Genomic DNA, 12,076 nt, shown 5'->3' with positions numbered 1-12,076 from the left:
AACCTTTGTAGACAGACTTGATGTTCCAGGCTGTGTCGCTGAGAAACATGGCCCTACCCAGACGAGAATTGACTAGATAGAAGGTTGTACACGTCGTTTGCGGACCCCGTTCCAAACGCTTCAAAGATCAAGTTATCATCCATCAGGTTAAGTCCGTCGCCAAAGTAAGAGTGATGGCTAGGCTGGTTAGGAGTTTGCCCCAACCCGCCAGCTCCCCAAGTCGCCGGGGTATTCAGCTGCGCACCCATTAACCCGCCCGCGTCTACCGCAGGTCGCGAGAATGCGTCAACTCCTCTACTCGCGTTCGGGCTAACTTCACAGCCGACTCCATATTGCTGGTTGCCGAAGCTGCCCATCATGCCAATGCCCGCCGGCGCATCCATCTGCCCGCGTGCTGCTCCCATATTCTCAGAGTTCTGCCTCCGGTGCCTCGACTCTTCCATCTTCTCCAGCATCTTTTCCAGGCCCGTTGCAATATGCTTCAAAACATGACGATCGGACGTGACGGCGCTTTTCAGCACCCCAATCATCCTGCCCAAAAGCCTCGCAACGTACGCCTCTTCCACCTTCAAGCCCATAACCGAGTTCCACCGCGTCGCGACCTTCATCAAAAACACGCTCGCGAACGCAATCATCGTGTGCACATACAGCGGTGTGCCAACCAGCGCGCGGCGCATGTCGTCCTCCTCCAGGACGAACGTGATGATGCTCACGGCGGCAGAAACAGCCAGGTTCGCAAACTCTTTGCGTTCCGTGGAGAGGAACTGGTCTTGCGACGAACCTGCGAGGGAGACGCCGCGGACAGCCAGCGAGTTGATTTGGAGTTTGGCAAAGTACGAGTAGAGGATGATGCCGAGCGGGGGGAAGCTGCCGATGCAGAAGTTTCGCGTCTGGCGCGCGTGCCAGCGCATGCGCCACTGGTCGATTTCCAGGTTGAACATGCGCAGGGCTTCAAAGTCCGACTCGACCAGCATGGCGGTGGAAGGGTCGTTGCTGGAAGACTGGTCGGCTGCGTCTGGTCTGCCCTGCGAGAAGCTGTTGGTGCCGCTTGTCAATCCGGTGACCGGGTCTCTGGCGGACCCGAACCTGCCCCTGATCTCGTTGAGGGCCGGCAGCTTTCTCTCTGCGAAGCGGTCGTACACCCGCGTGAGGATTTGCATGAGGTTGACCTGGCTTAGGATTCGCGCATCTAGGGCGTTGGCAAATGGGCTGGCTAGGAAAAGCTCGTGTTCTCGAATCTGGATGCTCTCGGCAATCATCGGCGGGCGTCCGTAGGCGATGCTGAAGTGGTGATCGCATACATATAACATATACCACAGCCTAGCTCGCAGAAAGTGTTCTTTGTTCCCGTCCAAGGCTGCTGTGAAGGACTGATGAATGTTCAACTCCGTAGCGATACGGATGGCGTGTCCGGACAGCTTCCATGACACCTCGGACATCCAGAATGCAGCGATGCAAAGGCCTCGAACGTCATCTATCGAGTGGTATCGGGAGAACATGGAAGAGGATATGAGAGACAGGAATTCCTTGTAGCATATGTCGAAGGTTGCTGCTGCTGCGGAGGTCGGGATGTGGAGGGCAGTCACGGCTAGGATTGTCGCCGTCAGAAGCTCGGAGGACCGTCGAACTGAGATGAAAGATGGGTGCGTTTGTTCGAGGCCGACCCATAGATAGTGGTTCAACGACGTATGGAATCTATCTCGGTTTGTCAGATGCTGTGTCTAGTACTTGTAGCTATAAGACCTACATCTCATATAGCTCCTCAGCCTCTGCCTCAGCGATGACCCCTCTGGAAATGAAGTCGTTGAGCTGTCCTTGGCCTTCTGGAAGCGGCCTTGTCATTTTCGACTTGTTGCTACGGATATTGCGCAGCCTGGTCACCTCGTACAAACTGCCCATTGGATCCTCAACAGTTACGGACCCATTGCTTGGGTCACCGTGAGATACCGGGTCTGGCGAATTCTCCCGTGTCATGGCCATATGCGTATTGTCCTCTCTGCATGATATGCCGGCGGGACTCGTCATGTTTCCCGGTGTTCCGGACGGAGGACCGCTATGTTGAGCAACAGATTGGTGAGACGGAACAGACGGAGGGTCTTCGTGGGACACAGGCGCTGTGGGATCCTCATACCGGCTCCGTGCGTGAAGCTGTCGACGGGGGCCGTTTGCTGCGGACTCAGCTTGGAGCCTAGCCGTCTCTGCTAGAACCGCATCAAGTTTGTTGTTCATCTGCTCGATCTCCGAGCGCATCGAGTCTATCTTCCTTTTGAAGGTAATACAGTATCAGCGGTCCGAGAAAGAACCCGTCCAACGACTTTCGCACGTACTCGTACGCTTCAAGCGCTCTTGTCACATCATCCTCGGTGTCGACATCGGCATCGTAAGATCGTTTAATGATGCAGCTGACGTTCCGGCGAAGACAGTGCCGGCACTTTCTGTCTCCTGGAAATACCTCGCATCTCATCTTGAGCTTTTTACACTCCAAGCCTGAACGAGTCGAGTCATTGTCAATCCCTATTCCTCAGATCCATCATCCCAAACTCGCAGTCGAACTTACAAGCTCTCGACTTCCTACCAGGACCACCCACCCGACCATCCTTGCCGCCGTTCGTCGATGCTATTGCCGGAGTAGTACCGGCCTCAGACTGTGTTTCTACCCGCGATAAGTCTGGTGATGGCATGTTGGCTTCCTATTCGTTATGCTCTTGGGTCGATTGCACACGCCTTTGTCGGACATCACGGGCTTCATCCGATGGATGGATGGCTGGTTTCTCGTCCAGGTCTGCGGCATCGGGTCTTCGGGGAAATCCCGAGGGTAGGAAGACTACTGCCGGGCACAGGGCGGGGGAGTGGGGATCACCAACACACCGTCATGTATGATTCGGCAGAGAGAAACGCGGGGTTAGCGTCCATGGATTTTGGCTGCAGACAGTTGTGTGCCGGTCATAAGTCCGCCTGGGTTCATTTACACTGCATCTCATGATTGGACTAGTCCAGATTCATAATATCATTGTCGGGACATTATACGTCGTGGATGGCCCCATTCTGTACAAGGCATAATCAGATTCATCTATGATATCAGTGTCCTAGATTTGATATTTCCACGTCGCTCTCGACCTGCTTTGCTGTCCTCCTGCATGATCCATGTCACTCCGTTCCTCAATGTGGGTGCTGTGGTCCTTGCCGTCCACACCAGCTTGCTCAAGAGTCACATCGTCCGTCAAGTTGTCCATCTGCTTGTTACACCTCCTCAAGTATATCGTCAAGATAAATGTGCTGACGACGATGATAGCCGTCATGGCGAGATTGACAGACCATGCCACCAGATAACGTGGCCCCGCGCTCGATGGATACAGGTAAGGCGTCCACACGAGAGCCAGATTGCCGATGGAGTTATTGACCGCCAGCGCAATGGCTCTCTTCTTCTGCGGACGAGCGGCAATATTGGCCATCCATGCATTCGATACCTGGAAGCAGCCGTAGGTTCCAGGCAGCATGAGGAACAATGCGAAGTACCGCGCTCCGGTATTGGTGGTTGCGATGGTGATGATGATGCCCGCTGCGGCGGCCATGGAGGGGTACATAATATGAGGCGATCGCTTCGAAGTACGGTCCGAATACCACGTGTTGAACAGACAAAACAAAACCGTTGCCAGATACGGAGGGGAAGTCAGAAGTAGAGTATGCACGGTGCTGTACCCAAAATTCTGAACCAGGGTGGGCAGGAAGTTGGTGAGAGAGGCCACGGCCTGAAGGCATGTTTGGCCAATGACGCAGAGCCAGACACGGTAGTCCTGGACAGTTAACTTGAAGGCTGCCCCAGTGCTGATCTCTTCTTCTTCCTCGCCGGCATCCTCAATAATGCGCATAATACCGAGCGCCCTTTCTTCGGGCGATAGCCATTTTGTCGTGCTGGGCCAGTCGGGAATCACGAACGCGGTGACGGCGGCAAACACAACGGTGGCAATACCTTCGATGATGAAGAGCCAACGCCATGATTCGAGTCGGTTGTTCGCAAAGGCAGCGGCGATGCCGGCAGCGAACAAACCTCCAAAGGCGCCGGATATCATCGCGGCGGAGTAGAAAATTCCTAGTCGTAGGCCGAGCTCTTTTCGGGTATACCATCCGCTGAACAAGAAGGCACAACCAACGAAGAAGGGTGCCTGCACAATATGGTTAGTACATGTACCTCAAGGTAGTGTGCGACACTCAAACGAACCTCAGTGACACCGAGGAAGAATCTGTTGACAGCCAAACCAGTGAAGTTGTGGACTGCCCCTGACAGGCCGCTCACGATGCCCCACGCTGCCATGCATCCAGAGAGATACCAGCTGGGCCGAACTTTGGTGAGGATCATGTTGCTCGGCACTGGGTAGGGTTAGTATTGCCGCAAGGTGATCCAAGGGGTGTTCATACCTTGCATGGAGATGTATCCGACAAAGGTCACCGAGAGAACAATGTTGTACTGGTAACCAGACATGTTCAGGTCCTTTTCGAGGCCCTGAACTCTGGCGTGGGCTAAGTCAAGACATCGAGTTAGCATTGCACCGGATGGTTTCCGTCTTCACAATCTTGACGAAGCAGAGTACAGATACATAGTGTGAAAGGCACTTACGAACGGCATTCCTGTCGATGTAGTTCATGATGTACACAATGATCTGGGGAGAGCTAGTCAGTATTCTTCTCCAAGTCGTTAAGCCAACGTCTCGATTTCACTGACTAAAATCGGCAGTAATCTCCAATCAATCTTTCGGACAAACTTCTTCTCCCTCTCAGACCTCTCTTCGGGCGACCAGGACGCGACTATTGCTGCGTAGTCCACAGGAGATGGCCCAGAGTCGACCTCATTTTCTTTCTTCGACATGCTTCAGGCGACTGAAGAAAGTAGTCTCAAAAATAGCATCTGAGTGCCTGAGAGGAACGAGTGGCGGTATTGACGGAAACTGAGTTGTCAATGTTCAGAATTGTGGCAAGCAGTTAATACGTAGAGATGCACGAGCTTAAGTACTATTCCTGTAACCAATTGATCTATCTTATCAATGGCAGCAATCCTTTAATCACATTCGTAAGGTACGGGCAGAATGCCGGGCGATCTTAGCACCCGGAACCCCAGCCTTGGGCATTCTGAAGGGCAGTAGGAACCACGCTAACATTGCAATATCTGGGGGTGGATAGTCCGGGGAAAGCTTTGCCGAATGATTTCAAAGGCCGATTCACCGAATGCTAAACACATACTATGCAGTAGTGACCTCACGAGAGATGATGCGCACGGAGCAATGCCTGGTGAAGCACACATTGATCAGACGACTTCACAGCTAGGTTGGCCCGGAAAAAGAAAAGCATAGTACGTTGCAAACAGCAGAATCTTGCCTCCAGTTGGACGTTGGCTGCGGGGTACTGCGACCACGCCCGGCGTGGAGTGGAGGTGTCGGGAAATCGGCGAAGTGCCGGTGGCCAACATCCAACCAGATTCATACGGTGGTGGAGAAGCTACGCATCGTAGATTCCTCACAATAAGTTACAGAACTAGGCGCATGAGGGGAGCGAACGAATCCATATGATAAATATGGTCATGGACCCAATTCAACAGGCGGCTGTATAATCACTAGTCAACGTGGGCTTCTTTTCAACTTATTCAAGATCAAACACCAGCTCTTCAACCCAAATCACCATTCTTTTTCTTTCTGTGAACAAGATATCATCGAAATCATGACAAGTCTTTCAACAAAACTCGCCGACCTCGAAAAGGCTGGAAAGCCAGTTCAGGTCGGCATCATTGGCGCTGGCAAGTTCGGATCCATGTACATCTCTCAGTCCCACCGTACCCCTGGAGTTCACCTGGCGGCCATTGCGGATCTCTCTTCTGACCGGGCCCTGGCTTCTTTGAAGCGTACTGGCTATCCCGAGGGCAAGTTCGACGCAACTGCTTCTCTGAGCATTTCAGAAGCGATTGCTGCAGGCAAGACAGCCATCACGACAGACTCGGCAACACTCATCGCTACCCCTGAAATCGATGTCGTGCTTGAAGTTACTGGAAACCCTGCAGCGGGCATCCGACACGCCCTGCTATGCTGCGAGCACAAGAAGCACATTGTCATGATCAATGTTGAAGCCGATGTTCTGGCTGGTCCCTTGCTGGCACGAAAGGCGAAGGAGGCTGGCATTATCTACTCAATGGCGTACGGCGATCAGCCAGCACTCATTGCTGAGATGGTTGACTGGGCCAAGACGGCTGGCTTTGAAGTCGTGTGCGCAGGCAAGGGAACCAAGCATTTGCCCGAGTACCACTACTCCACGCCGGATACCGTGTGGAACCATTATGGGTTCACCAAAGAGCAGCTTGCCGGGGGTGACTTCAACCCGCAAATGTTCAACAGTTTCCTCGATGGTACCAAGAGTGCTTTGGAGATGGCTGCCGTTGCCAACGGATGCGACCTGAGCCCTCCTTCGGATGGGCTGAGGTTCCCTCCCTGTGGTGTGTGGGACCTCCCTACGGTGCTGAAGCCCACCAGCGAAGGAGGCCAACTCGAGAAGAATGGCACGGTGGAAGTTGTGTCTTGCATGGAGAAAGACGGTCGATGGGTATTCAATGATCTCAGATGGGGTGTTTACGTGATCATCAAAGGTGAGTGATTGTTAACCAGATGAGACTTTTCTAGACGGGTTACTAATGCCTTCTCTCCTAAGCACCCGGAGAATACCAGAGGGAATGTTTCAAGCAATACGGCCTAAAGACAGACCCCACCGGCTGGTATGCCGCTCAGTACAAGCCCTATCATCTCATCGGTCTGGAGCTTGGCGTCTCAGTCGCGACAATAATGGTTCGCGGCGAACCAACTGGTCAGACTAAGACTTGGGCGGGAGATGTTGTTGCCACAGCGAAGCGGGATCTCAAGGCAGGCGAAAAATTGGATGGTGAAGGCGGCTTCACCGTGTACGGAAAGCTTACCACTGCCGAGAACTCTATGGCCATTGAGGGCTTGCCTATTGGCCTGGCACATGGCTTTGTTCTCAAGCGTGATGTGAAGAAGGACCAGGGACTGAGCTGGCAAGACGTCGAGTACAGCGAAAAAGCACAGGCTGTGGCCTTTAGGAAAGAGATGGAGGCCGTCTTCAAGAAAGAATTCTTGGCTGGCAAGGCGAATGGTGTGAACGGAACACACTAAACTCATGAGAGCTGTTAATGGCAGAGTCCAAGAAATCAGAAATATTGCATAAAGTATCCATTCTACACAAGCCCCCATGATAATATATTCTATGTGCATCTCCGTTCTGGTGAAAAAACCTAAAAGAATTCTCGTCCCAAAGCTGGCGACTTGAACTCTATAAATACTGATATATGAAAGTCAGATTCTGAAGTCCAGAAGTAGACGTTAAGAGGGATACACTGGAAACCCCCAAGGGGCACTCTTCTGCAGCAGCTGATGATCCAATCCTTGGTCCCCGCCATTCATGTAAAGAAGTTTGGTCAAGGGCACCGTGGCATAAAAAGAGAAGGTCTTGTGAGCAGATACGAAGGCGACATCTCCCTGCAGCAGGCTCAGACTTTCGAACCCATCCACGGATAGAGACAGTTGGCCCTCTTGTAGCTCTAGGGCAAAATGATGAGGTAGTGTGACCGTCGTTGGGGCTTGATTATCAAGCTTCGGGGAGAGTACTATGGTACCCATGGTGAAGTTTCCATCCGTCTGCGTGGGTGTGACCAGAGGTTGTATGACTTTGTAGCCGTCCTCGGAGTTGAGATATGCTGAGCCGTAGTTGTTGGCAATGAAATATGGCTCAGTTGGATCAGATGGAAAGCTATTTGGTCCGTCATGCCAAGGTGATCCGGCGTCGCCCGCAGTGCCGTTGATCAAATCTCTTCTAGGCGTGAATGCTTCTGCTGAAGCGGCAATCAAGTCCATGGATCGAAGCTGTTCGTACACCTCAGGGGTAAGAACTCCAAACGGGTCAGGGTCCTTCTCAATCGCAACGTATGGCGATCCAACTTCGGATTCGTATTCGCCGAGACTGAGCTTCGCAAAGAGATTCTCGAAGCCAGCTGGATGAAAAATGTGATTCAATTGGCTATCCGGGTCGATAAGTTGAAAGGTGTGTATAGTGCCTGGAGGCGCATTCCCGTAGTCGCCCACGGAAGCAACTCGGGCCTCGTGGTTGGCGCCGGTGATATTCTTTTGTGCCCAGAGCTCCACGCGGCCTCGGGTGCAATAAAAGTGCTCGTGAGTTTTCTCATGAGTGTGGGGTCTGGCGGCTGTCCAGCCTGAGGTCTTGCCATTGTGCTGGACCATGGAAAATGCACCTCCAGATGAGTTCGCAGTGATGGCGAACCGAATAATGTCTGAGCCGGTCAGTTTGACAGCCCGACCTTTGAATCTGGGTAGAACATATGGCCGAGGATAGTCGGGAGCAACGTCGACCAAGAGGGTATTTTCTTGGCGGGGAATATGCAGCGCTGATGCAGCCACTGCTAAGCAGGCGAAGGTTTCCAATGTAAATGATCTCATGTTTACTGAATGTACAGGTATGCTTGGCTTGGGTAAAGAAAAGCAAGTGCCACAGCGTCTCGCGCGACCCTTTTAATAGGATCGTCTGACCCTCTGTCTTCTAGAGCTGGCAGACACAGCCATCACCCACATGCTGGGGCCTTGCCGTGCCGTTCGTGTTCGTCAGTCATCAATTATGTCGAATACTTCAGGGAGGTCTAGGTAACTTTCAATGACTTGATGGGGCTTTTGCTAGATTTGTGGAGATACTCGTCTACCTTGGAACCTTGATTCAAACCAGTTTTCCTAGTCAGAACTGAATCCAGACACGAGTTGCGAGCTGGAAAACACCAACGTGATCGGGCAAATCTTATTCCAAGAGTCGGGAACTGAGCCACCAGCTAGCCCCCAACGTAAGCAGCTGTGGATACGCAATCCTGCAATGTTGTTCGCCCTGGCATGTTCGAAAGCCGGAAAATGAATAGTGATATCCTTTTTCTTGATCTGGATCGCGGAAGAAAATGCTTGGAGGAAGCACTTAGGCTATCTTCATGGAAAAACATGCAATGTTGACGGTGGCATCTCTCATCGACGTTGATTTTACCTGAGCCGGCACTTGTGGAACGGACCATTTTTCATTCTTACGTCAGACACGTGATGATAGTGAGAGAGGCAACATACTGGTCATTTGACTAGCATTGACCATTTGCATTGCCTCGAAGGAATGCCGAGGTTCCCTTTGGCCTCCAGGCGCAGCTCGGGAGAATGTCCAATTCCGTTCATGCGCAGTCATCTAGATAGCCCCCAATCCCAGGCAGCCTTATGGACCCTGCATGTTACCCACCATACCAAGGCAGAAGCCCTCTTGGCACTTTTGATGGCAGAATGCTACAAGATCCTTCGGCATTGTCTTGTATTACAAACGGATGGTGTGATTTTTCCCGCCTTAACTGACAGGCTAGCAAATTCCCCTGCTACGCTAGCATCCATGGATGGGTACCTTGGCGGGAAGGTCAGCCTAAGATTATGGCAATTGATCTATAGAAAGCCCGGACCATCAGTCAATACGTTGAATTATTTCAACATATCTCGATTCGAAAAGACGTTGAGGATAAGCGCCATGATGAATAGAAGTGAGACGGCTTTTTCAAGGTGGGGGGGGGGGGGGGGGGACANGGGGGGGGGGGGGGGGGGGGGGGGGTGTCAACGGCGCATTTGGAGACTTGAAGTTCACTTTGATATGGTATATTTTGGTGCAGACGGCATCGTATCATATTCTGTTCCGGCGTTCAGCAAATTGATGCATGCAGTAGTGGAGATTGATCGTGCAGAGGGCGGCTACTGGTGTGCACCTGTGTTTGCATACCATCAACGGGACGGTGCCAATTACACTTCAACGATAGCATGGGGGTAATTCATAACTGCAAAAGTCACAAATTAAACGGGACTATAAAGTCCAAAATTTGGAGTGTTCATCACATCCGTTGATTTAAGAAGGTACTGTCGATGCCGGTCAACACGCAGACAATCTAAACAGAACATTATGGTAAGATACTTCCGATGCCTAATTATTACAACGAGAGCTACAGTTTACCTGCCGTAAGATATCTAGTTAGAATGAATCTGAGCACTAAAGACTCACATGGAACGAAGTACGGGCTGTGACGCAAACGTGGATGACAACCACCGGCCGCACCAACATCAAGGCTATGATTAGCCATTCTTTTAAGCCAGAAGCCGCACCAACATCAAGGCTATGATTAGCCATTCTTTTAAGCCAGAACCCCGATTCTGGCTCATATGTACCACTATGTTCATAGCAGTCCGATAATGTTTGGAGGGGAAAGAGTCATGTCGTTCGCTCTAGATGCGAATCATTCAGACTCAGGAGGCAAAGACAGTTCGGGGTGACCGCTGATGCACTTCTATAGAAACGCAGCCCATAAAATGCTTCAGATCCTTAAGCGAGGTAGCAAAGACTTTACTTAACAGCCAAAAGAACGAATAATCGAGCTCATGTTTACCCACAACCCTAAGGAGCGATGTAAACTCAACCCAGCGAGGCGTTCGGACTGGCATTAGCTTATGCCTGCCCCTGGCTTTTTGAAGCTTTCCCCGCAAAGTTCTGAGGCAGAACGTCACTCCCTGAGACCAGTGGTTCAGTACGGCTGTCAATATGTCAACTGGACTGCCTCGTCAAAACAGCGCTTATGAACATTTAAGCTTGTCGAGTGACACTCAGTATTTAAGATAACACCTTCTCCCTCAATCATAGGAGCATTCTAGAACAACTTTAATCACATCTCTCTTCTTCCCTTCGAATTCTGAGACTTACTGTCTAATTCATTATTATCTGGCATAACACTATTTGCTGCTCCGTCAAAATGCAATTCTCCACCTTCACCATCTTTTTCCTAACTGTTCTGGCTGGCCAGACTCTTGCCTGTGAGTAACATGTTTATGAGGCAAACTTATCTTATACATCTACTAATACTCCCTTTGGAGCTCCAGCCAGGGGCGGTAAAGCAGCCCGGGTCGCTGGCGGTGCTGCCGCCGGAGGTGCGGCCGAGGGCGCAGCTGGGGCCTCTACCGGCGCGGCGACCGGTGCGAGCAAGGAGGAACAACCCTGCACCGGCAGAGTCGACCAAAGAGACCGCCAGGGAACGTGCGATGCCAATGGCCGTCGCGGTATCAATACTCCACCCAACATTTTCGACTCTGTGGCCAGTGATGACTGCGAATAAGGCCAGGCCTGTGAGATAGTGCAGGGTGGCAAAGTAAGGTGTCTGACTAGCAACTGAACATGGTCACCACGAACTAGGAGACGAAGGTTTGGGCAGATAGAAGACCTAGTATCCATATGAATCAAATAACAAGATTGGAGAAACTTTGAGTATGGAAGCGTTGTATGTCAATCGAGGACTGACTTTCTAGCACAGACTTTCGGGTCCGGCCGGACACGGATATTTGCCCCGTATTGCCAGGTTCCGGTGCCGGAGACAACTCGGAGGCGACTCTAACGGACCGTACTTTTCAGTTCAATGAAAATGACGTGCATTTGCTACAGTGCGCAGCATTCAAACAGCCCACAAATAATAGTCGCCCATGGTGCAAGTGGGATGCCGGGGCTGATAATCTTACGTGCATTGCGCCGAGCTTAGCAATCGTTCGGCCGAATTCGAGCGGCACGGGGTCCCTTGCGGAATATGAATTCCGCCCCAAGGGCGATCCATCGACAGCCAAAGGTGCTGCATGTCGACACAGCGAAAAGGAGCCCTGGTTGAATCAGTTGTACAAGATCGCAGATCTTCTGAAACGATTGACTTCTGGTCTGCATGAACCCATCCGCTGCATAGTGGCCCATGCAGGAGGCGCAACACGTCAGGTCGCATTGCGTTCTGACTGGTGTAAACTTGCGTGATGTAGTGGTAACACGCCAACAATGGATCACCATCCCCGTCACAGCCATCGCCGCTGTATTACCATAAACCAGCCGTCTCGGCCACATTGTTCCTCCGCATTATCTCAGATTCTTTTCTTGCCCCGCTAATGATTTCAGGAAACGGAGCTGTCAACGTTATCACGAGATTTCA

General features: G+C 51.7%; 5 protein-coding genes across 5 annotated transcripts; 2 read left to right on the top strand and 3 right to left on the bottom strand.

The window, feature by feature from the left end:
* Nucleotides 1–53: 53 nt before the first annotated feature.
* GCG54_00000502 (Transcriptional activator of proteases prtT) lies at nt 54–2,681 on the bottom strand (the record flags this gene model as incomplete). Its single annotated transcript, XM_045400639.1, has 4 exons — nt 54–1,695; nt 1,748–2,263; nt 2,328–2,487; nt 2,558–2,681. The coding sequence occupies 4 exons, from the start codon at nt 2,679–2,681 to the stop codon at nt 54–56; spliced, it is 2,442 nt and encodes an 813-aa protein (XP_045263312.1).
* A 405-nt stretch (nt 2,682–3,086) lies between these two features.
* Nucleotides 3,087–4,864, bottom strand: GCG54_00000501 (putative transporter; the record flags this gene model as incomplete). The annotated part of the gene is made up of 5 exons (XM_045400638.1): nt 3,087–4,163; nt 4,220–4,368; nt 4,417–4,518; nt 4,616–4,658; nt 4,721–4,864. The coding sequence occupies 5 exons, from the start codon at nt 4,862–4,864 to the stop codon at nt 3,087–3,089; spliced, it is 1,515 nt and encodes a 504-aa protein (XP_045263311.1).
* Nucleotides 4,865–5,709: 845 nt separating this feature from the next.
* On the top strand, nt 5,710–7,166 carry GCG54_00000500 (uncharacterized protein; the record flags this gene model as incomplete). Its single annotated transcript, XM_045400637.1, has 2 exons — nt 5,710–6,625; nt 6,688–7,166. 2 exons carry the CDS (start codon nt 5,710–5,712, stop codon nt 7,164–7,166), a joined length of 1,395 nt encoding a protein of 464 aa, XP_045263310.1.
* A 207-nt stretch (nt 7,167–7,373) lies between these two features.
* On the bottom strand, nt 7,374–8,504 carry GCG54_00000499 (uncharacterized protein; the record flags this gene model as incomplete). The annotated part of the gene is made up of 1 exon (XM_045400636.1): nt 7,374–8,504. The coding sequence occupies one exon, from the start codon at nt 8,502–8,504 to the stop codon at nt 7,374–7,376; it is 1,131 nt and encodes a 376-aa protein (XP_045263309.1).
* Nucleotides 8,505–10,867: 2,363 nt separating this feature from the next.
* GCG54_00000498 (uncharacterized protein) lies at nt 10,868–11,227 on the top strand (the record flags this gene model as incomplete). Its single annotated transcript, XM_045400635.1, has 2 exons — nt 10,868–10,928; nt 10,989–11,227. The coding sequence occupies 2 exons, from the start codon at nt 10,868–10,870 to the stop codon at nt 11,225–11,227; spliced, it is 300 nt and encodes a 99-aa protein (XP_045263308.1).
* Between the last annotated feature and the right edge of the window lie 849 nt (nt 11,228–12,076).

Source organism: Colletotrichum gloeosporioides (assembly GCF_011800055.1).
Source record: "Colletotrichum gloeosporioides strain Lc1 chromosome Unknown consensus_50, whole genome shotgun sequence".
In the NCBI taxonomy this organism is placed as follows: domain Eukaryota; kingdom Fungi; phylum Ascomycota; class Sordariomycetes; order Glomerellales; family Glomerellaceae; genus Colletotrichum; species Colletotrichum gloeosporioides.
This window is presented reverse-complemented; position numbering and strand designations above follow the sequence as displayed.